Source organism: Plectrocnemia conspersa, unplaced genomic scaffold (genome assembly GCF_051122295.1).
Source record: "Plectrocnemia conspersa isolate PC_06_02 unplaced genomic scaffold, ASM5112229v1 ptg000013l, whole genome shotgun sequence".
In the NCBI taxonomy this organism is placed as follows: domain Eukaryota; kingdom Metazoa; phylum Arthropoda; class Insecta; order Trichoptera; family Polycentropodidae; genus Plectrocnemia; species Plectrocnemia conspersa.
Genome location: NW_028277177.1, coordinates 2,296,116 through 2,320,071, shown reverse-complemented (window position 1 = coordinate 2,320,071; position 23,956 = coordinate 2,296,116). Strand labels below are relative to the sequence as shown.

The 23,956-nt window shown below is 32.1% G+C and overlaps 4 protein-coding genes and 1 long non-coding RNA gene across 12 annotated transcripts in view; 3 read left to right on the top strand and 2 right to left on the bottom strand.

The window, feature by feature from the left end:
* LOC148226975 (uncharacterized) overlaps window positions 1-23,956 on the top strand; it is a 135,318-nt gene that overhangs the window by 47,147 nt on the left and 64,215 nt on the right. The gene's annotated exons all lie outside the window — the stretch shown is intronic.
* The window catches only part of LOC148226978 (uncharacterized), an 86,667-nt gene that overhangs the window by 20,436 nt on the left and 42,275 nt on the right, over window positions 1-23,956 (bottom strand). The window lies entirely within an intron of this gene.
* bur (GMP synthase burgundy) lies at window positions 1,031-12,218 on the top strand. 8 transcript variants are annotated; one of them, XM_088201199.1, is made up of 11 exons: window positions 1,031-1,090; window positions 6,172-6,465; window positions 9,082-9,199; window positions 9,273-9,573; window positions 9,651-9,747; window positions 9,810-10,056; window positions 10,127-10,442; window positions 10,503-10,789; window positions 10,856-10,970; window positions 11,034-11,225; window positions 11,298-12,218. In XM_088201199.1, exons 2-11 carry the CDS (start codon window positions 6,177-6,179, stop codon window positions 11,397-11,399), a joined length of 2,064 nt encoding a protein of 687 aa, XP_088057325.1. In that variant the 5' UTR covers window positions 1,031-1,090; window positions 6,172-6,176; the 3' UTR covers window positions 11,400-12,218. The 8 variants fall into 8 exon arrangements, with proteins under 8 accessions (XP_088057325.1, XP_088057320.1, XP_088057321.1 ...); XM_088201194.1 differs by having other exon boundaries at window positions 6,167-6,465; XM_088201195.1 differs by having other exon boundaries at window positions 6,161-6,465.
* On the bottom strand, window positions 13,580-15,916 carry Mcm10 (minichromosome maintenance 10 homolog). The gene has a single exon (XM_088201873.1). The coding sequence runs from the start codon at window positions 15,840-15,842 to the stop codon at window positions 13,677-13,679; it is 2,166 nt and encodes a 721-aa protein (XP_088057999.1). The 5' UTR covers window positions 15,843-15,916; the 3' UTR covers window positions 13,580-13,676.
* LOC148226984 (uncharacterized) lies at window positions 16,791-21,659 on the top strand. Its single transcript, XM_088201201.1, has 5 exons — window positions 16,791-17,011; window positions 17,070-17,198; window positions 20,562-20,724; window positions 20,790-21,098; window positions 21,187-21,659. The coding sequence occupies exons 1-5, from the start codon at window positions 16,845-16,847 to the stop codon at window positions 21,358-21,360; spliced, it is 942 nt and encodes a 313-aa protein (XP_088057327.1). The 5' UTR covers window positions 16,791-16,844; the 3' UTR covers window positions 21,361-21,659.

Here is a 23,956-nt window from a genome sequence, read left to right as displayed (position 1 = left end):
AATAAAATAAGTTGTTAGACTTATGATACAACAGTGTGCACACGTTACATCTGTGGCAGGACTGACGAGAAGGGGGTACGAGGTATGCAAACAATCATGGTTCGGCTTCAGAAAGGTTCTGGTTGTAATATTTGATAAAATAAATCTAACTAATTCTAGCTTAATTCTAGATTATGGCTTAAAGGCTGGACCAATAACGCTGATCATAAGACTATTGCATCAGAATATATTATACAAAATAATAATAATTAAGAGAACTATGATATCTATATCTAATTTGATTAATTTAAATGCGAAGTAGCCGAGATTTTGAGAGACGTTTGAGGAAAATAATAATAATATTTAAAAATATGTGTAATCGTAAAAAACAATGTTTGTTTATTTTTTAAATATTTATTTCTAATTCGATTATTTTAATGCGAGTAGAGGAGGACGAGATTTTTATCTCGGGGGCCCTAAATGCAGCAGCATCGAACTATTTTCAGAGTAAGTAATAAAACACGGTATTGTTTATATCAAATGTAAAATTAAGAAAATATAATTTAAAAAATTTTAAAGCTGTCACAATTTTTTCTGAACTACTTGATTACTTAAGCAAACTGTTAAAACGTCTTTGATGGTGGAATGTTTATTTAGCTTTATTAAGAATTAGCTGCGTGATTTTTATTGATAATCCAAAAAATAAATAATTTTGGGGGCCTCTGCGATAATTTCACACTGAACATAATTAGCAGCATAATTTACATGCAAAGCATGATGGACTTGGCCAGGTTATGTGTACTTGAAATCCACATTTTTTCGCTAATATCTTTTAAATTAATATTCTAATTGCAAAGAATGAAAATATTTGTTATGGATGACATAACATATCATAATTAAAATTATACTGCAATTAAAAAAGCAGTACTGAGTTAATTTATGACGACAAAAAATGTTTAAGACAATAAAAGTGGCATGATTTTGCAATTCGCGTAATTGTGCGGTTGTGCCAGCGATGTGGTTTTTAAACGCTGACATTTGGCCATAAGCTAGTGGAACGCGCGTCGACCAGCGCAGCGCGGCGCCGATTCGCAGCGGTGACCCTCCACGGGTGAGTTCCGTCTCGATTCTTATAAATCTTCGTCAGTATCGTCGATCGGACGTCCTAGGTGGACGTCTTTGTTGTCTCGATCGAGTGTCTTGCGTGAGTGACCTTGAACCGATCCCTTCGACCGGAGCGCCGGTCGCCAGCCTCCGCATGTCAAAATGCATCCTTGAAAAATCCATACCTTTCAAAATATTTGTAATTTTGCACAATTCACGCCAATGCTCGATTGTATTAGTTGCTTATGGATATTTATTGATATTTTTCACGTGATTCCAATTTCTTACGCGGCGATGTCAATATTTATGCTAATACTAATTGACATATTGATGATGCATCAAAATAACTGCTAATTAACCACTAATTATGCGCAAAATTACATTGCATTATTTTTTTGAGGTTATTTCTAGATATGTAGTAAATTAACGCAGGTATTCCCAACAAATTGTATTATTTGAAAATTTTATTTTTACATAAATACTGCTCTTGTAAAACACATCAAAGTGAAACACATATACAAACTAATTAAATATAAATTTTCTAGAATCCTAGACCATTACATTTTGGAATACCAGATTCAATTCTAGAGCCATTATTACTACAGAGAAATGACAAGACATTATGCTCTTATAAAACATCCACGTATTATAATAGTCGATGTTCAAAAATCGACCGACTCTTATATTTATATATGTTTTATTTATTATAATCCTCATATTATTCTACTTGTTTTTTTATTTACTTAAATTATTACTGTTTCATTTATTAAAAAAATTGATTTATTTGTTCTAATTAAATCCTATTCTGAGTTACGTGTAGATTATATATTTTTTTAATGTTGCTTTCATGTTTTATGTATGGCTCTGATATTTTACACTATGATAAGTATAATACAATATAAAATGTTTTCTAAGAAAATATTTTTACTATGGTTTTTCATAGATTAACCCTTTGATCGGTATCGCGTTACATGTATGGTGGTCAATCTGTCACTTTTAACCTAACCAAAGAAACAATAAATAAAAAACAATATATTTTAAATTTGTTTTAATGTAAATGATTTTTATACAAAATAATATGAGATAAATTAACATAATGACAAATATTTTGTATTAATTTTGTAAAAAATCCATAAAAGCCGATTAATATAAAAAAAATAGCTATTTTTCTCTTATTGGGGGGTCAAATTTAATAAAAAAAAAAATATTTATGCATTTTATTTACTTACTATATTTTCATTAAAAATGAAAATGTTCAAATTTATTGGTGTCATAGAATTTCGGCAAAAATCTGCTTTGTTATGTTTATGGGGTGTTCACTGTTCTGACCGACGTTCGCACCTAACCTGTTTAAATTTTAGAGCATTATCTACTTTAAAAAATCTCATTTATAATTATGAATAAAGAAATGAATAAATAGTTTTTTATATTAAATTTGACCTATAACAGAAAAGTACTAAAAAATGTGTAAATAAACGAAATTTAATAATAAAAAAGGTTCAAATATATTATTAAAACATACTAATACAAAAAAGTAATAAAATAAATCAAAGCAATAAACGTTGAGAATCACTGATTTTTTCTATAATGCAATATAAAATAATAATAAATATATAACAACAGACATAATTATAGAAAAATACATAAAATAATTAACTCACAGGTGTGCGTACTAATCAGCTCACTACTCAAAGGGTTAAGAATATCAATTAAATAGATTCTGATAAATGTAGCTTTCAGTTATATTAATAATTTTATTATTTATAAAAAATTATGACGATCATATCGATTATATATATAATTTACTTGACTTACCAGGTAAATTATAAGACTGATTTCTGTATCAAAAACGGATACAATTATATTTTTAGGGGATCATATAAGCGAAATAAATAAATCGATGTATAAATATTTGTACTATTTTTATAATTAACTTTTTAACTCAAGGGGGTAATATCAGTATGAGCAAATATATTTAGGGGTATTGGCTGGAAAAAGTTCGCCGACCCTTGGAGTGTAGATAAATATTATAAAAAAATATGTAATCAAAACAATTATTTAAATAATCTGTCCAAATAGGGTTGTGACAAGTCCATTATTTTTGCCATACGAGAATGCGTATTCATGTTGCAAAAATATTGTGTTACGATTCACTATAGTAGCTCTTTATGTTTTAAACGATTGTTGCAATCGATACATCAGTTCACATTACTTTTCTCTCCTCATTATCTCACCTTGTTTGAGCAATTCAAAATTAATTATTTCACGAACGTCTCACCAAACAGACATTACGATTTGTTTTTAATAATGCCAGGTTTTGCATTTGATTTTACTACCTACTTCTTTGATAACCATTGTATGGTGCATTTACGATTTTTTTTATCATACAATGTACATTTTTCGTCCCCAGTTACTATGATGCAAAAAAAATTTTAAATTAAAATAAAACACATTTATTTCAGTAACTTGATTTCTGAATAATCAAAAAAGTCTTTGGAAATAAATAATTATTGGTCACACCGACTAAATTAATCTGTGTAGATACAGCGTCGTTTACTGTTTGTGGTTTGTACTTGTCGGACAACATAGGCGTTATCTCCAGGTCAAGAGAATTAAAAATATTCCCGTCTTAGTCATCTTCCATTCTTGACTTGTAATATATACTTTGGTTTCACCATTTTTTTTTTATATAACACATTAGTGTATGAATAAGTGCTAAATGAATAGCATAGTTGATTGATTACAGGCGATAATTGCTCAATTTTTTTCATAAACGTCACTCAATTGTTGCTGTAACTATGCCAGTTACTAGAATCAAGTTAAAATTTTGTAGCCTTCAAAACTTTTAGTTGCATCGTAGAAACCAACTATTTGAAGTAAACCCAATTTAAATTTTTACAATTTCATTGTATAATAAAGATTAATTATTTAAAACCAACAAACACCATGTGGCACTCAATCGTCTTCCTTGGTCCAAATTCGTATGATTGATTATTTTGTACTCATACTCAAAAACACATGATTGGTTAATAATTGGCTACCTTTATTTATTTAAGAAATATTTATATAGTAATATTAATGACGAGACCGCAATGCGTCCGTCAACTGTGAGTACCTGGATGAGAACAAATCAAATTTATTCAACATAGCAGTGCCTGTTGATAAGTTTTTCGTAACTCATGTTCTTGCTCAAACATTACTCGTAATTAGGTGGCACACAAAAACGAAGTACTTCCAGAATATCTGGATTGTGTATATTCCCTACCACCAGCTTGAAAAAGTGCTTTTCCATGTATACTCGTCAATGCAACTCGAGGTAATCATATCCCAGCATAGCTTATAGGAATTTTATGGTAAATAAAAATGTATAATATTTATTGGGATATAATTTTTTTTTTATTGAAAGTGATTATACACGGCACACAGTGCCTTCGACCTTCACAATTGATGTGCATATCGCAAGACTTAGTTGCATATGTTTTCTATATGTTGATGGAATCTATAGTTATCTTGAAATATGACACTTCTGTGTGATGAAGCACATTGCTATCCATTTTTAAATTGAAATTAATTGGTATTCTTGCTCTAAAAAGGTCATGATATGACATTTTATAAATGCCTTCTTTTCGAGATCTGTTTCCCTAAACGAATTTCACTATAGTCTTTTGACGGTAACATTTTCGCACGAAATGTCTCTCAACTATTTGCGTGTAATATATGGCGTTTGTTTTGTGCTGATTTGCATATATAAATTAACGGAGATCGAATTATTGAACTTATTTAAATGAAATCTTTGCATCTTGAAACAAAAAATACAGAAATGTAACATAAACTTCACAAAAATTTGCGATGCACACCTGTTTTTGAAATTAGCATTAAACGATTGGGCCTTTCCAACATTGTTTTTCGTTCAACGAACGAATTCTGCGAATTTCGGTCATAGTAGACACGCATATTAACATTCTATTCACAAAAGAAACGTCTCATTGTCTTGCATTTCGAAACAAAAGGAAGGCGCTTAAAGGACCATGGATTTTGAAGCGGAATATTGAAAGAAAAATAACTATCTGTGTTGCTCAAGTATACAAATTGTTACATTCTAAGATTTTTTAGAATATTTGTAAAATAGTATAAATTAATATTTTATAAATATTAAATTATTCGAATATATGTATAGTTGAAAATTAGGTGAATAATTCGAATAATCGATTATTTCTTCAATGATGATATAGGGTTTGGCAATTATCACAATTAGCAAAAGTCGATATATCAAATTTCGGCGATAGAAGGGTTAATGTCTACATAAAATATTACCTTCTATTTCACTTCAAAGTGAATCTAGTTTATGCATCAAAATCTTTATTATCTGAAACATTTGAGTAAAAGATTTTGTATTTTAAAATACTAGAAATCCAAATTTAATATGCAATAAATATGATTTTACAATAGGGAAAAAACAATATAATAAATACTAATTTATTTCTTGATATAAGTAATGAAAACCCGTTTTATTTATGTATTTATGAGTTATAAGATTATTTTTTTTTTCATGCTCTATTTATTAGTTGTTTACAACAACATGTGCAACATTTTTATTTCCATGAAATTTTATTGACGTCATTGATACGTCCTCGTAAATATTGCACAAATATAAGATACTGTAACCTTAAACGTGCAAAAGTCACACAAGTTACTGATCCTATATTATTTCAAAATACATTTATACAAACTAATATTATTAATTCATTTTTAATACATTTATCGAACAGTTTTTATTGTCACACGTCAAACGTTGATTGAGACTCGAGCGTAGATTATTAAAAGCTTCACAGCCATGGATGTAAACCGAGATTTAACTTTGAAACTAGTGAGTGCTCTTACGAGGTTCATGATAAAAATTCGCCATTATATAATGGGTCAAATATAATAAAATATATTCTTATCTATAAAAGTGTTTGGCATCCTTGTCAAACCACTAGAATCTAATAATAACTCCAAATGTCTTTTTAACCTTCCTTTTAAGTGTTCCTAAAATTTATGTATGTATAATAGTTGTTCGTTTTTTGATTCAGTGTAGTTTTAGTTTAGACAAGATGCACAGTGCCAGTCCGGAGGCGCAGTACCGGAGCACCAACGGTGGCAACCATGGGCACGAGCGAATCGCGATCCTCGACGCCGGCTCCCAGTACGGGAAGGTGATCGACCGGAAGGTCAGGGAGCTGTGCGTCGAGTCCGACATACTACCGTTGGAGACGACGGCCTACCAGCTCAAGGAAGGAGGCTACAACGCCCTCATAATATCGGGCGGGCCTAATTCTATCTACGCCGATGACGCGCCTAAGTACGATTCGAACATCTTCAAGATGGGACTACCAGTTTTAGGTTGGTATTTTATTTATTTTATAGAAGGAAATGAACATGAAAATACTTTAAATGAGACCACCACAGATACTTGCGACAGAGATATCCAAAATTAAACTGTCCAAGTGACCTTGCCCTAATCTTCATTTTATGAGAGACATCATAAATTATGTTGACATGTCTGCTTTGAGATTAGTGACAATTTTTTAAACTTCATAAGCGTCTATTTTATAATTAATGTGTTTATTTGGACTTTTTTCTTTAATAATACAAATTAAAAAAGATTCTGCAAATATTATATTTGGTTATTCTTTCACTTACGTTGCCATATATTTAACCGTTAATCTACAACCAACCTTTGTTTAGCGGCCTGAGATGCCGGTGTCAATTTGACGAAAATTCAAGATTATTAAATTTAATTAAACTATCTGTTTTGTGGTTTTTAAATAAATCTTAGGTTTCTTGGTTATCTTTTATTATATTTCCATTGAGTGTTTTAATAGATATTTATTGAGATTAATAAAAATAAATTTTAATAGGGTATGAATAAAAAATAATATGCTGCTTCTTATTTTTTTTATCCAACCAAACATTTATCACAAATTATTTTATAATGATTATTACAGGTATTTTTTGCGCAACGTATACATTATTTTTTCAGTTTCACATAAGTGACATTAGTTTCTTTTTGTGTGGCTTATAAAAGTTTCTTTTAAAGCCTTCTTCGTTCTTTTAATTTCCTCCAAAAAGTATTGCATTTGTCGTTTCTTTTTATGTTCCAATTTTTATAAATATGTGTACGTGAGATATGTCGCAAATGCAGATACATCCAAATATATTCATAAAAAAAGTGTAAAAGGCCATCTGTTTTTGTTGTAATCGATTATTATTTCCGGTTGGCGTTTATCTTCTTCCACAATTGCATCGCTATGGTGCATTGTGGATAGTATAAACTGTTCTTCCTTTTTGTGGTACTTATGATGCTTCTTTGTAAAACCGAATTGACTGAATTTTTTAATGTTCCAATAATCGTCAGACCGCAGATTTTCAGATTCAGAGCCAATTGCTTCCAAGTAAAAAAAATTTTTACGTGTTACATTTCTATTCGTGTTATGATATAATTTTTCGACAATCTGTTCGCCAAGATTGTTGTGATATTGGTTTCCTTCTTTCCCCAAATATGGAATCTCTCCTAGTGGATATCCGGATGTTCCAGAATATTTTAATTACTAATTTTTCTGATTTTGTTGCCATATATTATTTGAATGGACACTTTCCATCAAAACCAAACAATTGCTCATACAGTGAGATTACATAATGGCATGTAAAATTTTCCTGAATTATTATTTACTCGTTCCCACAAGTCTGATAAGTGCAAGTGTGTCATTGTCACGCCATTCAAGTCTTGAATTTTTATCAGCAAATTTCGTGGACATAGTTGTTCGAAAAATTGGAGTTCCGTATTTTATGCTCCATAAGCGATCAAAAGCAATAAAATCATGTCGGCGCCGTCGCAGTGGAAACGCTCGGTAATCTAGCGTTCACACTACGACTTTTATAATAATATTACAAATTTAATGAGAAACATATATACCAAATTTTGCCCAATAGGAGAGTGCAAAAAATAATTATCACTTCTCAGAAGTCAAAAATCCACGCCAAAAGCAATAAAATCGTATCGGCATCATCGCAGTGGGCACTGCAACGGCCTTCTGAGAAGTGATAATTGTTTTTGCACTCTCCTAGTGACCAAAATTCGGTTTGAATATATTTTGATCAACCCTTTTATATAAGAAGTCCATAGTAATATTGAAAAAATTAGATTATGATATGTTTGAATATACATATATTTTAAATAAAATCCTTTACGTGAATAAAATATTTGGAACATAAATAATTCTCATATTTATGATTACCCCAAGAAATTACATTTATTAGGGTAATCATAAATATTTGTCTCCCTTGATATTCATAAAATTGCCGATTCATAAAATATCCGGCCTCTTTTGCTGGCCGTTGAGGCTAGGACGTCCGCACTTGCCGACTCGCCTATGGCTGTCGCCATCCGGCTCCTTAATATTCTGGCATTGCACATTGACCTGTTTAATGTCAGCTACAAGGAGCTGGTCCAGTTCGTATCATTTAATTTTGATATTTTATGATTTTTTTGTTTGCTTTTTTATCTGTATTATTTTAATTATCTATTTTTCTTTGTGTATTGAAAAAATACAAATATTGTTTTCGACCATCATGACGCATTGGCGTAACCTGTTAGGTTACAATGATATTAATTTAATTTAAATAAATAAATATAATTCAGCATTGTAGCAATTTCGCCACAACACATTGCTTGAATCCAAAACGTATTAGTTTTCCTTTTATTAATTATTTAAGATAAAGATGGCCGTAATACTGAATCATCTGTTCATCAATACTAATATTTTTGTAAAAACCTCCAAATTTCATTTTTTCAAGTAATGGACTATTGACAAATTCGGCATTGTCGTTGAATTGTAAATTTTTTTATCTCCAAATATTGGCTTCGTACCAATCATTCTCTTACACACATTGAATAGATATATAATTCTAAGTAAAGATTTCTTTATTAATTTATACTTCAATCTTCTGCTTTTATAGGCATATGCTACGGTATGCAGATGTTGAACAAAGAGTTTGGCGGTAAAGTCCTCAGAAAAGACGTCCGCGAAGATGGACAATATGAGATTGAGATCGAAACTGTGTGCCCGTTGTTCAAGTTAGTACAATACTCATTATTTTGTTGTGTTGTATAAGAAAATTATTTAAAAATCATATTTTTTTATTCGCAGTCATCTTGATAAAGTACAGACCGTGTTGCTCACGCATGGTGACAGCGTTGACACTCTCGGCGAGCGGCTCAGGATCGCGGCTCGATCTCAGTCGGACATAATAGCGGCTGTATACAACGAGCAGCTCCGCCTCTACGGAGTACAGTTCCACCCAGAGGTTGATCTAACAGTGAAAGGAAAGCAGATGCTCTCTAATTTCTTGTTCGACATTGCTGGCATGTCGAGGAATTTCACTCTATCTAGCAGAAAAGACAACTGTATAAAGTATATTAAGGAAGCCGTAGGAAATAACAAAGTCTTGGTAAAATCACATTTGATTATGTTTAGAAATATTTAAAATTTTGATTAATGCCTAATTGTACGATATTGCTATTTAAGGTTTTGGTAAGCGGAGGTGTCGATTCCACTGTATGCGCGGCTCTTTTAAGACAGGCTTTAAGAGAAGACCAAGTTATAGCTGCTCACATAGATAACGGTAATATTATATTTGATCGAAATCTATACAATGAAACTGAACGTTTGTTGATATTTTATTAGGTTTTATGCGTAAAAACGAATCACAAAAGGTTGAAAAATCACTCAGAGAGATCGGTCTCAAACTACACGTGATAAACGCCGGACCCCGATTCGCCGAAGCGCACACGAGCGTTCTCTTCGAGCCGACGGGACGATACCGAGACACGCCCATTCTTTGTCAAGCTGTATCTCCGGAAGACAAGAGAAAGATCATCGGCGATGTGTTCGTTAGTGTTGCTCAAGACTTTTTAAGTGACATGAACTTGCGGTGAATATTTCATTATTGTTGCGAATTATTTATGTCGATGTTTGTTATAAATTGCTTTTATTCAATACAGACCGGAAGAAGTTCATATAGCTCAAGGGACGCTGAGACCGGACTTGATCGAATCGGCATCTTCTTTGGTCAGCAATAACGCGTCGACGATCAAGACGCACCATAACGACTCGGCGCTGGTCAGAGGTCTCAGAGCTGCCGGACGGGTGATCGAGCCATTGAGAGATTTTCATAAAGATGAAGTGCGGTGTTTGGGATTGGAGCTGGGGCTTCCCGAGCATCTTGTGACGAGGCATCCGTTCCCCGGGCCGGGTCTCGCTATTCGCGTCCTGTGTCAAGAAGAGCCGTACATAGAACGAGACTTTTCAGAAACGCAGGTAAATGATGTCGATTATATTTATTTACGTCCCGATTCTTACTCCATTTTATCATCACAGGTCATCATCAAAATAATAGTCGAGTATTACGAAATGTGTATTAAGAAGCACGCGTTGTTGCAACGCGTCGTCTGCGCTACTACCCGTCAAGAACAAGCCGAGCTGGTTCAAATAAGTTCCTCGTATCATTTGTCCGCCACCCTACTGCCCATCCGCAGTGTCGGAGTTCAAGGCGACGCGCGTAGCTACAGCTATGTCGTAGGACTCTCGTCCGATCAGCCCCCGAATTGGAATTACCTTTTGTACTTGGCGAAACTTATACCTAGAGTTTGTCACAATGTTAACAGGTATAATTTTAAACCTCATCATAAAGCGAAATCTAAAGAAATTTTCTAAACAATTTTTTTTTTCAGGGTATGTTACATATTCGGATCAGCCGTAAAAGATCAAGTATCAGACGTGACCTCCACATATTTAACAAGCAATGTTTTAGCGACAATTCGACAAGTGGATCATTTAGCTCTTCAGGTGTGTAACAACAAAATTAATCAAAATTAGATGTATTGTTAATGATATATTTTTTAATTCAAGGTTTTGACGACGTCCGGTTGTGCTAAACACATAGCGCAAATGCCTGTCGTATTAATTCCTATTCACTTTGACCGAGATCAAGCGATACGTTCGCCGTCGTGTCGAAGATCAGTTGTTTTAAGACCTTTCCTGTCTTCAGATTTCATGACGGGACTTCCCGCCGTGCCAGGAACTGACAAATTACCGATGGAAGTGAGTTGTAATCATATGATAATGAAATTATTTTTTTATTTGTATTTAATACCCAATTTAATTTTATCTCAGGTGATTGATGGAATGGTCGAAGTGATCTCGGCCGTACCAGGAATCTCAAGAGTGTTGTACGATTTGACATCGAAACCCCCCGGAACAACCGAATGGGAATGATCGAAACAAGAAGCAATTTATACTTTAACTACATTACATACAGTTTAAAAAGGAATAATAAAATTGGAACGAAAGCGAGGAACGAGGTGCAGTTTTGTAGATGTTCACGCCCGTCTGAGACGTATTTAAAATTATATTGCAAACGTATCGGATACGTGAGGTCGTCACACAAGCGCGTATGTAATGTCTTTCATTCCATAATTAAGATTGCACTCTAGATGTACAGTTTTGATTACTTGGCCTCTCTAAAGTATAATCGCAATAACGGAAATGCTGTTTTTTTTTGTAATTTTTTAATTTTGCACAGTTACGTACGATAAGACGTATTATGCATGGTTATAATCCATAGTTATATATGTATATCTGAATATATACTCTATGCCACCTACGGGGAATCTTCCGTCTCGTTCCTCGTTCGTCACCCATAGCTAATTTAATAAGACTTAAGGTACATAAATTAATTCGAAATGTCTCAAAATAGACTTGATCAGCTACATGAGTTTTTTAGCAATCAAAATTATCGTGGAGTTAAATTATTCTTATTTATAAAACCGTCTGCTAGTGACGAGTGTAAATTTATTTATTTCGGCAATCGGTGCGGAAACGTTGGCGATATCGTGATACCGTGCACTTTGTCAAATGTATATATTTATATGTTGGGATCGCGTACGTTCTGCGATATCGTTACAATCGATTTTGTAATGAGTTGTATGTTATATAAGAAATAGAATGCATTTGTAAAAAAATAATATACATTTATTTAATACAGCCGGTTCGTTACTCTGTTGAAAAAAATAAAGTATAAATCATAAAATTTAATTAGTTTTTTATTTTTTATTTATAAGTAATATTCACTAATGGTATGTCGTCATCAAATCAAGAAACTTTATGGACCATTTTTTTCATTAGCACTTCATTAGTTATAAAAGTTTTATGTGTTGCTCGTAAAATAGTGAAAAATATTTTTCACTATTAAATGCTTTATAGCAATAAAAAATCCAGGAGGTCATTTAGATGAAGGGCACTTGCCCCCTTATCATTTAATAAAATACTATGAATCTTTGTGAAATATAAATATTAAAAAAACGACAACTAACTGGCCAACTTTTGCCCCCCCCTCCCCCTGGAAAAACTGAAATAACATCCTTGATTTAGAACCAAAAATTCTCAGGTTATTCCTAAAAATATTTTTTAAAATGTCATTTTGGTGAAATTATATCAGAATACATTTTCACCGGTTGATATATATTTTTACCAGTGAAAATATAATTTATCTGGCAGGCGCTAGTAAAATTATATGACTTCAACTTTTCCATACATAGTACATTTACTTGCGATGTATAAATGTTACAGTGGGGACATTATTCCAGGTTTTTCCAGGAGGAGGGAAAAGTTAACTAGTCGGTGGTTGTTCTTTTAATGTTTCATTAAGATTCACATTAATTCATTAAATGACATGCATTTTTCTGACTAAATTCAAGGTGGTCCCTGTTAAGAATTCATGTCAAAAGCAATAAAACCGCTCCATCACAGTGGAAACGCTCAGTTATCTAGCGTTCTATTAAAACTTTTTATAACAATATATATATAGTATCTATTAATATTTAGCAGTTCCTAGACTTTTCTGTCTCTTGCCTGCTTAACATAGCATTGGTGGATACATACAGATTTAATTTGTTCGAGATGCTTATTATTTAATTTTTCAAAATGCTTAGTTATAGTGTCTATTTTAAGGTCCCTATGTAATATCGAGTTGCGAACGTACCAAGGAGCATTCGGCACGATTCTCAAAGAAATATTTTGCTGGGCTTGAAGTTTTTTTGGATATTTACGAGCGTTGGTTATGTATCCCCATACCGGAGATGCATATGAAATGGCAGGTCTTATTATCGATTTGTATATTAAGAGTTTATTTTTAATATTTAGTGTACTATTACGGCATAAAAGAGGATATAATTAAGTTTTTTTCTTTTATCCCAAACTGAAATTAACTCAACTATTAATTCCTCCTCTTTCATGTACAGATCCTTAGCTACTGCTTCATTACCAGGTCTCCCTCCTTAAACTCCCTGTTCTCTATTTTTTTATAGGCAGTAAAAGGCAATCGAAGCCTTTGTAATATGGATCTACACATGTTCCGTATAATTTGAGGCAAATAAAAAAAAAAAATAAAAAATACATATTTTATAATTTATTATTTAAAATCATCAATACAAGCCATTAAAATAAGACATAATAACATTTAAAACAGTAGCATGCAATAATTCATGACTAGATTTAGCTATCGGGAACGAGTAGATTGATGTTCGCTCCAGATGGAACAGCGCCGCCGATAAACTTCTCCTCTTCGCCTCTGATAGACAAAGTGTCTGCCAAAGTTATTCCTTTCCGTTCATTGATCATCGGCGCTCTCTCCCACTTAGAACTCTGGCAGTTCTTACAAGAGTGCATAGGTATGAGATCGAGCGATGCTGTTCTATTGCCACATTTACCGCATTTGAAGAACCGTTTGAATGTATCGAATACTTTTAACGGATGTCGTTCAGTCTTACATTTTTCAGACGCCGAGAAGTTAGTATAAGAACATTTTAAGCATTTAACACCCTTGCAAGGAACTTTATAAGTGTTTAACATCTTCTCTTCCATAGATTCTTTCAACTCTAGTTTTTTAAAATACTTTTCTTGTTCGGAATCGTCGTGCTGCTGCAATAAATCGATATGAGCAGACTTAGCCTCTAGCATCTTTTGAAACTTATCTGAGAGCACGCCAGTTTTATGCTTCTTATTGGCGCCATCTTCTTCAACTTTATCTTCAAATTGTTCTAATAAGCGTTTCTTTCCTTCAATCGTACCTCGCGATTCGTTTGGATTAATTTTATTGATCGGACCGTTGTTCTGAATCCATTTTTTAGCGTTGAATTTTGCTCGTTCTTTTTGTTTAATACTAAACGACATACATAGATCGACTGTAGAATCTTTTCTCAAACTCAAACCCAAAGTAGGCCCGATATTCGACGATGGACTTTTAGAGATCAATTTACTTTGAGTGACGGGTGAACTTGGAAGACTTTTCGGTTCATTTTCTTTAATATCTGGAGCCGAACCCCTCAACATCTCCAGTCTTTTGAGATCTTTGAGTCTCTGAGAAACGTTTAACTCTACGTGTGATGCTCTTTTCTTTACTGGCATTCCTCCAATCGGATTTTTATTGACCAGCAGCTTGTCTTGTTCGGAAGCTTGAAAGTATTCGCTCAAAGATCGTAAACGTTTATTATCTTGAGCCGTAAGCTTTTTACTTTTTGTAGCCGGAATAGCAGAAAACTCTTTTCCAGCATAAAAAACGGTATTTTTACCCAAAACTTTGTTCCTTAAATCGATCAGACCTTTACCTGTAAAACTAGCTTGGATATCCGATCTTTTAGAACACTTTTGATATTCTTGTTTAACGTGAAAGACGCAATATTGGCATTGATATAAGTTGACGAACGAAGTGCAAGGTTCGCCGTTTTTCTTTTTACTCTTACAATAACCAAAGTCTTTGGATTTTCCCATTATCATTACCCTATCCGGATTATCGACTGAGAGACAAGCTTGATCTTGACTATCGTCTCGCCTGTCTAAAACGTTTGGATTTAGGATACCGACTACAGTTCCTTCGGACATCTTCCAATGTTGCTTATAAGCAGTCTTAAACAAAAATAAAGCAACGGTCTTCAAGTCTCCTTTTAAATCGCTCAAAGTCCAAATGCAATATTGAGATCCTTTCTGCGATTCCTTCGAAGCGCTCTTACGAACAATCGCACCAGCGATAACCCAATCTTTGGTCAGATCTGAATTTGAAACATGTCTTTTAACATTAAACATACTAATCGGCTCTCGTCCTTGCATCCTTTCGGTCAACGCTGCACCGGAAATCAAGGGATTCGTCATCCTGATACCGAAAACAGGATCTGCATACACATCATTGTTGGTTTTAGCAACGGGAGTCTTCTTTTCTAATAAATTATTACTTTTCTGTGCTGTACTTTTGAAAGTATTAGTGTCTTTAGTGAAAGACCTGTCATGGTTAGTGTTTTTAGACTCTATTATCTTCTTGATTACAGTTCCGCAATCGTCATACTTTCTCTCATAGTTGCGTTTATCTTCATCATCGGAAGAATCAGTATCTCCGTCGTGAACGACACTATGATTCAAAACTTTTTCGAGTAACTTATCGTCTTCTATTTCTTGTGCACTCTTTTTACTCTTACCTTTGTTTTTTGGTAGAGAAAGAATGTTTTTTTCTTCTTTAACGACATCTTCTAAAAATAAACTACTAGAATTAGAAGTTCGCTCTGCACCGATTGACTGCTGGGCAGATTGGGCAGGTAAGCTCGTTTCTTCGTCGCTATCCTCAGCAGCTAGCAGTTCTTCAAGCTTAGAAATATCGTCGCTCTCGTCCATTGTGAATTAAGAGATGATAGTTGTTTGATAGGCGGGAAGCTTGATATATCACGGCCGTAACAAAATATTTAGTGACCATAAATTTACTTGACAGCTAAAAATATTACGTGAATACGAATAAAAAAATATACAAATTTAAGGAAAATTTTTATATATTAGTTTACAGCAAATAAACATATTTTAATATATAAATTACATTTTATTTTATATAATTTTAAAACGTGATCAGAAATCCCGATTATTTTTCGGAATGGTCCTGATTTTTTCCATTTCTTTCCAGAGACGTCATTTGCCCCCCTTCTTGAATTTGGCATTCAAAATATAATCAAACTAAAAGGCGCTAGTAAAATTATATGCTGCAGTAAATTGTCTATGAAACTCAATTTGACAGTTGCGAAACGTTCATATGCTGTTCAAATCCAAACGTAACCTAACGAAAGTTCTAAAACTTTCATTAAGTCAAGTCCAAAAAACCAACTACGCTAACTCTTATCTCTATGATGCATATACGATGCATCTCGCATATTGCTTCATAGTTTGTCTGCACTTCAATATTACACTATATTTAAAAAATATTATAGCTATCCTTACCAATATTACTGCGGACTTGTGATATAAGAGCATTGGTTAAAGTATATTCAAACTAAATTTTGGTCAATGGGAGAGCGCAAAAACAATTATCGCTTCTCAGAAGTCAAAAATCTACGTCAAAAGCAATAAAATAGTGTCGGCGCCGTTGCAGTGGGACACTCTGTAACGAGCGTTCCCACTCGACGTCGTCAAAATAAAAACGAATATCTTATATAAATACTGCTCAGTGCTCATCTATATTAAAATATTAACAGAATGAATAAAACAACAGTTGATTAGGTTCTATATTTAAAAAATAAAAACGTAATTAGAGCTGTTGTAAGATTAATCGGATATTATTTGTCACCTAATATCGTCAGTGTTGCCAGTGAGGCGCCGAGGCCGGTCTTGCGCACCGATACGAGCGAAGAAATGGGCGATAAAAATGCGCAAGACGAAGGATCCTCGGCGGTGGGGCCCCCCATTCGAGACCAGGACGACGATGACGTTGTCATAGAGCCCGACGCTGTGGACCTGGACCTGAACCATCGCCGCATCGATAAGATATCCGACCTGGAAGCGCTCAACAAACTCGAAACGTACTCCCAACAATTTACTTTTTACTTAAACAAATAATAACATATTCTCTTATTTCAGATTGTGCTTACGTTGGAATCTCATCAAGAAGATTGAAAACTTGGAGACTCTCACTACGCTGGTGGAGTTGGATTTGTACGACAACCAGATCGCTTGCATCGAGAATTTGGATTCGCTCGTCAATCTGCAGTGAGTTTATATATTATTTTGTAAGTGTGTAAGTAATCTAGTAACAAAGAGAAGTTACAGTTTATAAACTCAGAAAAGCGGAATCATGTCATAACCCCTTGCACTATTTATCACATTGTTGCATCTTCAGAAAGTAATTTACCGTATATTGAAGAGTACATTTGATTTACGTTTATTTTCCATATTTCGCACATCGTGTACGAACTTCAACTTTTGAAATTAATTATTTAGTATAGGTATTACCAACAGGAATCTTTTCAATACATTGCAATAAAAATGAAAATCACCCAAAACAAGTAAAAAAATTAAATGTCCAACTAAACATAATAATTTACGAAAAAAATCATTAAAATTAGAAGTAAAAATAGTTTTTTGGACCCGACAGGTTCGGGTTCAATTTCTTTTCTATAATTATATTAAATAAACTGATGGTGTTCTACTTTATCAAGTAACTGATTAGTCGAACATGAACTAAAAATTCTGACTAAACCAAAATTAATCATTTCATCATCGTTCCCATGTACATTGAAATTTAAATATTTTCATACTCGTCCACTCATCAAGTGTTAATATTAAATCGTAGGCTTTCCATCAATTTCTTTTCTAATAAATTTCCAACATTTGCGGAGATTATAACACGAGTTTTTGTAATTGCTCTAATCGATATATTATCAATTAGAGCAATTACACTTCGCCATTTCAGAAACAATTTCTTCCAAAGATTTTTTCACAACGGAATCATCAGGAGTTTTAAATAATTTAGAAGCGGTTTTTTCTTCAGCTTTGTATTCTTGAGTTTGTGAAGTTATTCCACGCTTAATTTTTATACCTTTAATCATTGATGTGTTTCCATTCTTCGTTGTTAGTATTGATGAACATTAATAACAATTTTTATCTAAAATATTTAATATTCATTATTTTCTCTTATTTAATTTATTAATTATGATTTTTAACCTTGAACCTTTACCGAACAAAAACATTTTTCTTATCGAATCTACTGCGGTCCAATTAATTTAATCACAAAAATAAAGCTTCTTATCTATTATTTATATATCTTTTGTTTAGGGTATACCCTGCACCCGTTCCAAATGTTGGGACCACTACCTGAAAAAAAAAACACCTTAGACTGCAATGACCAAAGAAAGAATGTTTCGCTCTATCCTTGTAAATAGTATTTAGTTAGTTGCTCATTATTGTAATTCACAAAAAACCAATGGTTCTCAACATATTTTTCATCGCATGGAATTTATTGTTTTTTTTATTACTTTGATATATGAAACACTAAAAATATTTATGTATATACATTACAATTATTACATATTTATATACTTGATGTTTGATTATATTTGTCCATCGTCTGATATTTCATAAAACAATCTTCCATATGAAGATATGAACTTCAATTAAACTTTGTTTTTCTTTTACGTAATATAAGAATTTACTATATGGGAATAGTACCTATATGATAAGCCACGCCTAGCCCTTATTGTGACGATTTTTTTGTCCTTCCATACAAATACTATAATATTATTGTTCGTTTATTTATATGTTACAACTTCTCCCTTGCGTATTTTTTTATTGCTTGTGTAAGACCTAATTATACTAGTTAAATATAATCTTTGGAAAAGTAAATTGCCCATTTTACAGAGTAATCCAATTAGAGTTTCCAGCAACACTGTAAATCAGACAGCTGTCAATAATTATGCGTGTTCAAAGTGACAAATGCAAGGATGTCGATTCAACTTTTTACATGGGGGTAGGGCAAAAGTTGGTTAGTCGATGATCATTTTTTTAATGTTTAAATTTTATTCATATTCATAGTATTTCATAAAATGACATGCATTTTTCTAAACAAATCAAAGGGACGCGCACCCCTTTTTAGAATCTATGTTAACCACTTTACCCTTTTATACGCACGGGCGCGTTCAAAATGTTTTTGGCGTTAGACGCATACACGCAAACTCTATATTAAAAAAAAATCGTTCTGCATAATACCTTGCGTTACTACGCATTCTCTCATATGTGCGTTTGTATCGAAGACATTTGATCCTCATAAATTAAATTTAAAAAATGACACTTTACGACAGGGGTGGCCAACCCGCGGCTTGCTTTGAACATTTTTATTCATATATTTTTTATATTTCATTTTTAGTATTATATATTTTTTTACAATTAACGTTTAGTATCATTATTATTATATTATCTATGTTTACATGTAAGAATAATACTAAACACAATAATAATAACTCATTACGTTTTAATTTTTCACTCCAAAAAATGTCTATAGTGTATCAAAATCTAATATGGGGATATATAATTTTATATGTGGCTCGCATTTCCGTTATAATGCATTTCCAAAGTAGTAGCAAGATCATTTGGGTTGGCTACCCCTGCTTTACGATGCTAGTATTTTTTTACACGTTTCTATCTATGCATTCTCTCACATGTGCATTTATATTGAAGACATTTACCCCTCATAAATCAAATAAAAAAACTGACACTTTATGATGCTAGTATTTATTTTACACAATCAGGTTGCTTTCATTTCACTTACTTCCATGGACTGCGGAAATTATCAGACAATTCGAATATATTTACTTTATTTCTGGATGTCATCATAAATTAGGTAACAAAACAGAAACCATAAGTTTAAAATATTTTCTCAGAAGATCTATTCATTCAGAACTGCGTATTATAACCAGATGGTAAAATATATTCGTGTAAAATCCACAAAAATCAGAACCAAAATTTAGTTTGTTTGACGCGAATGGGGAAAAAATTAGAAGAGACGCGCAATACCATTGTCCAGAATGCATGGTTGCTTTATGCGTTACACATTGTTTCAAAAATCACCATACTGTATTATAAGGGATTTTATTTTTATTTGACAACAAACATTACGTAACATACACACACATACATATGTATTTCTATGTAATGTTTAGAGTTTGGATGAAAAGAAACAGCAAAGGAGGCAACTTAAAATTTTTATTAATTAAAAAAAAAAAAATTTAAAAGTGTAATAATAATAATAATTATGAATAAATAATTTTAAACTGATTTTTTTCATCATTCTCATAACACATCACATAATAAATCGCAATAAAAAAAGGTGATTATTTTTGACCATTTTTTTTAAATAAACCTGAGGATGAAGTGGTTAAAAGCAATAAAATCACCTCCATCAAAACTTCCACTTGAAGTAGCACTTTGTTTCTGATTTCAATCTAATCAAGTGGAGCTAACGCTGAATCACTATGTAGAGCATTATAAATAATATTCTGTCATTTATTTGAATCTTCTCAAATACATCAAAATATATTTTTCACCATAAATGTAATTATTTATTCTGTACATTTGCAGATCGCTCGATCTATCATTCAACAGATTGACTGAGATTAAAAACTTGGATAGATTATTGTCACTGAAAAAGTTATTTTTGAACTCCAACAAGATCACAAACATAGAAAATATCAATCATCTCAAAAACTTGGAGTATTTAGAACTGGGCGACAACAGAATACGGGTTAATATTAGTTTGCCAATATAACTATCCGATCGATAGAGTAAATATTTATATAAATATTTCAGGAAATAAAAAATTTGAACGGCATGGCAAATCTGAAGCAGCTATTTTTGGGAAAAAATAAAATTGAGAAAATCGAGAATTTAGATGATCTCGTCGAGCTCGACACACTCAGCTTGCAAAACAACCGATTGACGAAAATCGAAAACTTGGAAAAACTCGCGAAACTTGATCAGTTGTACATATCTGAGAATCAGATAACGGTGATTGAGAATCTGGAAGGCAATGCAGCGTTAACCACGTTGGACTTAGCCATGAACAAGATATCAAAGATTGAAAACATAAAACACATGAAAAACCTTGAAGAATTTTGGGTTTGTGTTTTTATTTTCAAAATATGTTTACTTTCTGAATATCCCCAATTCTTTTAACTACTACTTATATAAATTTTATTTATTTCAGATTAACAATAACTTAATTGCCGGATGGAGCAACATTGAATATATGAGCGACATGAAGAACATATTCACAATATACTTATGGAAAAATCCCATCGAAAACGACTCGGCTTATAGGAGAAAGCTGAAAATGATGATCCCTTCTTTAAAGCAGATCGACGCAACTCTTTGCAAATAATTTAACGAATATTACAGTCTTGTGCGGATTAAATTCTAGCATGCGGACCAAACTTGATGGATTAGTTTAACATACGATTGCGGACATTGAATCAGTTGCACAATCTGCACTAGTTGAATCATGTGTTAATTTTAGACTGAATAAAGTGGATAGGAATACGTGGTACAACTTACAAATATGGTGAAAGTCGGATGCCTTATTTTTTCGAAGATATTTAGATAATCTGAAACACTTCGATTAGCATTGTTGATGAAGATATTGGATGTACTTTTATAACTAAATATATTAATGTCTTAATATAATAAGTTTTTTTAATCATTTGCATTTTTTAGAGAACCGTTTTAATTTTATTTTATAAATCTAATACCTCATGTTTAATTTTTAAAGCAAAAATATTGAATAAAAAAAATAAAAGTAATTTGCTATTTTATTTTTGGTGTTGATGTGTTATTTCTTGACCATTGTTTATAGAGTTAAGACAGATTAGGGAAACAATATTATTATTTTTCTAGTGGCTTATCAGTTATCAGTCGTTAGCAATCATTCTGGCTGAATTTATCGTGTTTACTACTGTCCTATGTAGTAAACACAGTTATTTTCAAACTTTTTATTGTATCTCATCTTGAAAAAATTTGGTTTGTATATATTGTGTTTTTCTTATTATTTGAAAAAAAATTGTTTGTACCTAAATATTGTATTGTCTGTATTATCCGAGATATCACTTCTCTATGTCTTTATACTTTGTCCAACCTACTGATACAGATCATACATCTTCTAAAATCCTTACGTAATTCACGAGAGAACATTGCATCCCCAAAAAGTGACTGTCTGGTGCATATTGTGGTCAGGCAGCATCATTGGGCCCTACTTTTTTGGAAACAATGAAGGTCGGACTATAACAATCGATGGTGAGCACTATAGGCGCATAATAACCGATTATTTATAGCACGAAATCAAAGATATTGATGTAAAAGATACGTGGTTTCAACAAGACGGCGCAATTTGTCACATATCGGATGCAACGTTGGATGTTTTTTGTGAAACGTTACCAGGTCGCATTATTTTACGTTTTGGTAACGTTAACATGAGATTTAACGCTGTTGGATTTTTTATGGGGTTACGCTAAGATCATGTCTACGCCAACAAACCCGAAACTTTTGAGCATCTAAAAACCAAGATATAGCCTAGATACCGCCCGAAATGTACAAAAAAGTCGTCAAAAATTACATTGAAAAGACCGGCTGCTGCAAAAGGTCTAGAGGTCATTTAATTGATATTATTTTTTATAATTAATTAAAAAAATGAAACGTTCGATTAAAAAAATAATCCGAAGATATCCTAAAATTTGTGTGTTTTCTTTTTAAAATAAGTTCTTAAACTGACGTTGGATCACCATTAAGTTTTGATCAAATTGTAATGAAACGTTTTCTAAGAATAGGTCTTGTAAATATTTGGCTAAATTTGCTGGCAAGCCTAAAATGCCATTTAGTTTTAAAATGGCGGTTATTCAAAAAATTAAAAGTTCAAACTTCTGTTAAAAAAAATCTTGAAGAAAAGAGTAAAGATAAACGTAATAAATGTTGAAATTTTATAATAAATTACGAATCTGCTAATAAATAAATAAATTGTACATGTCATCGAAGAAAAAGATAGATAGAATATTCAAAAAGAATAAGATAATGTGGTATCAAAAATATAATAAGAATAACTTGCAATTATTTTATTTTAATTAGTTTTTTATTTTGCCCCATTGAAGTGTAAAACGGGATATTTATGGGTTTATCATTTTATGCCTTTAAAACTATTAGAAAAAAATTGTGCGTTCTGTCACTTCAACTTAAAAAAAAACCACACACCTCAAACTGCGTATTTACTGAAAAGAATTTATTTTGCCATTCTAAATAAGTCACAGATATCATATTATCTAAAATACTTTTAAAAAATATATATCCTTCTTTTCATTCAATGTGTCTCTAGGCAACAGACCCATTTTGAGTACATTTTGCATTACTTAAATCTGTCGGCCTCTCTACGCATATTCACCAATATTTAACATTTTTTAAATGTCTATTTTATACTCTGCTTAAGATTGGTAAGTGACTCTCAATCTTTTTTTAACACAAATTTATTTATTTATTTTATTTGTATATGATCCATAGTTTGACGTTACTTATTTTAACATTGCAATGCAAAAATCATTAAAATATTTCATTTTAAATTTGACTTTTATTAATATTTTAATTAAAAAAGATGTGATTAAAATCATTTTTAGCCTAATGTGCTTAACTTGTAATATAAAATCATTGTATATTTTTATGTTTAAAAAATTGTATTGTCAATGTTGTTTAACAAAGTTTAGGTTTGGATATAAACTGAAACGTAATAGTCGGTTCTAGAATGACAAAGACAGGTTTGTTTGATCTTAAATTGTTTATCTGATATGGAATCTCAGCTGTAGAATCATACCGAAAAATGTATAATAATTATGTATATGTTTTGAATAATATGAATTCATTTAAATCACTAGATAACCTTGTAAGTAAAGGAATGACAATTTTTATACTTAAAATCAGGTATTTGGAATTCTTAATTGAGT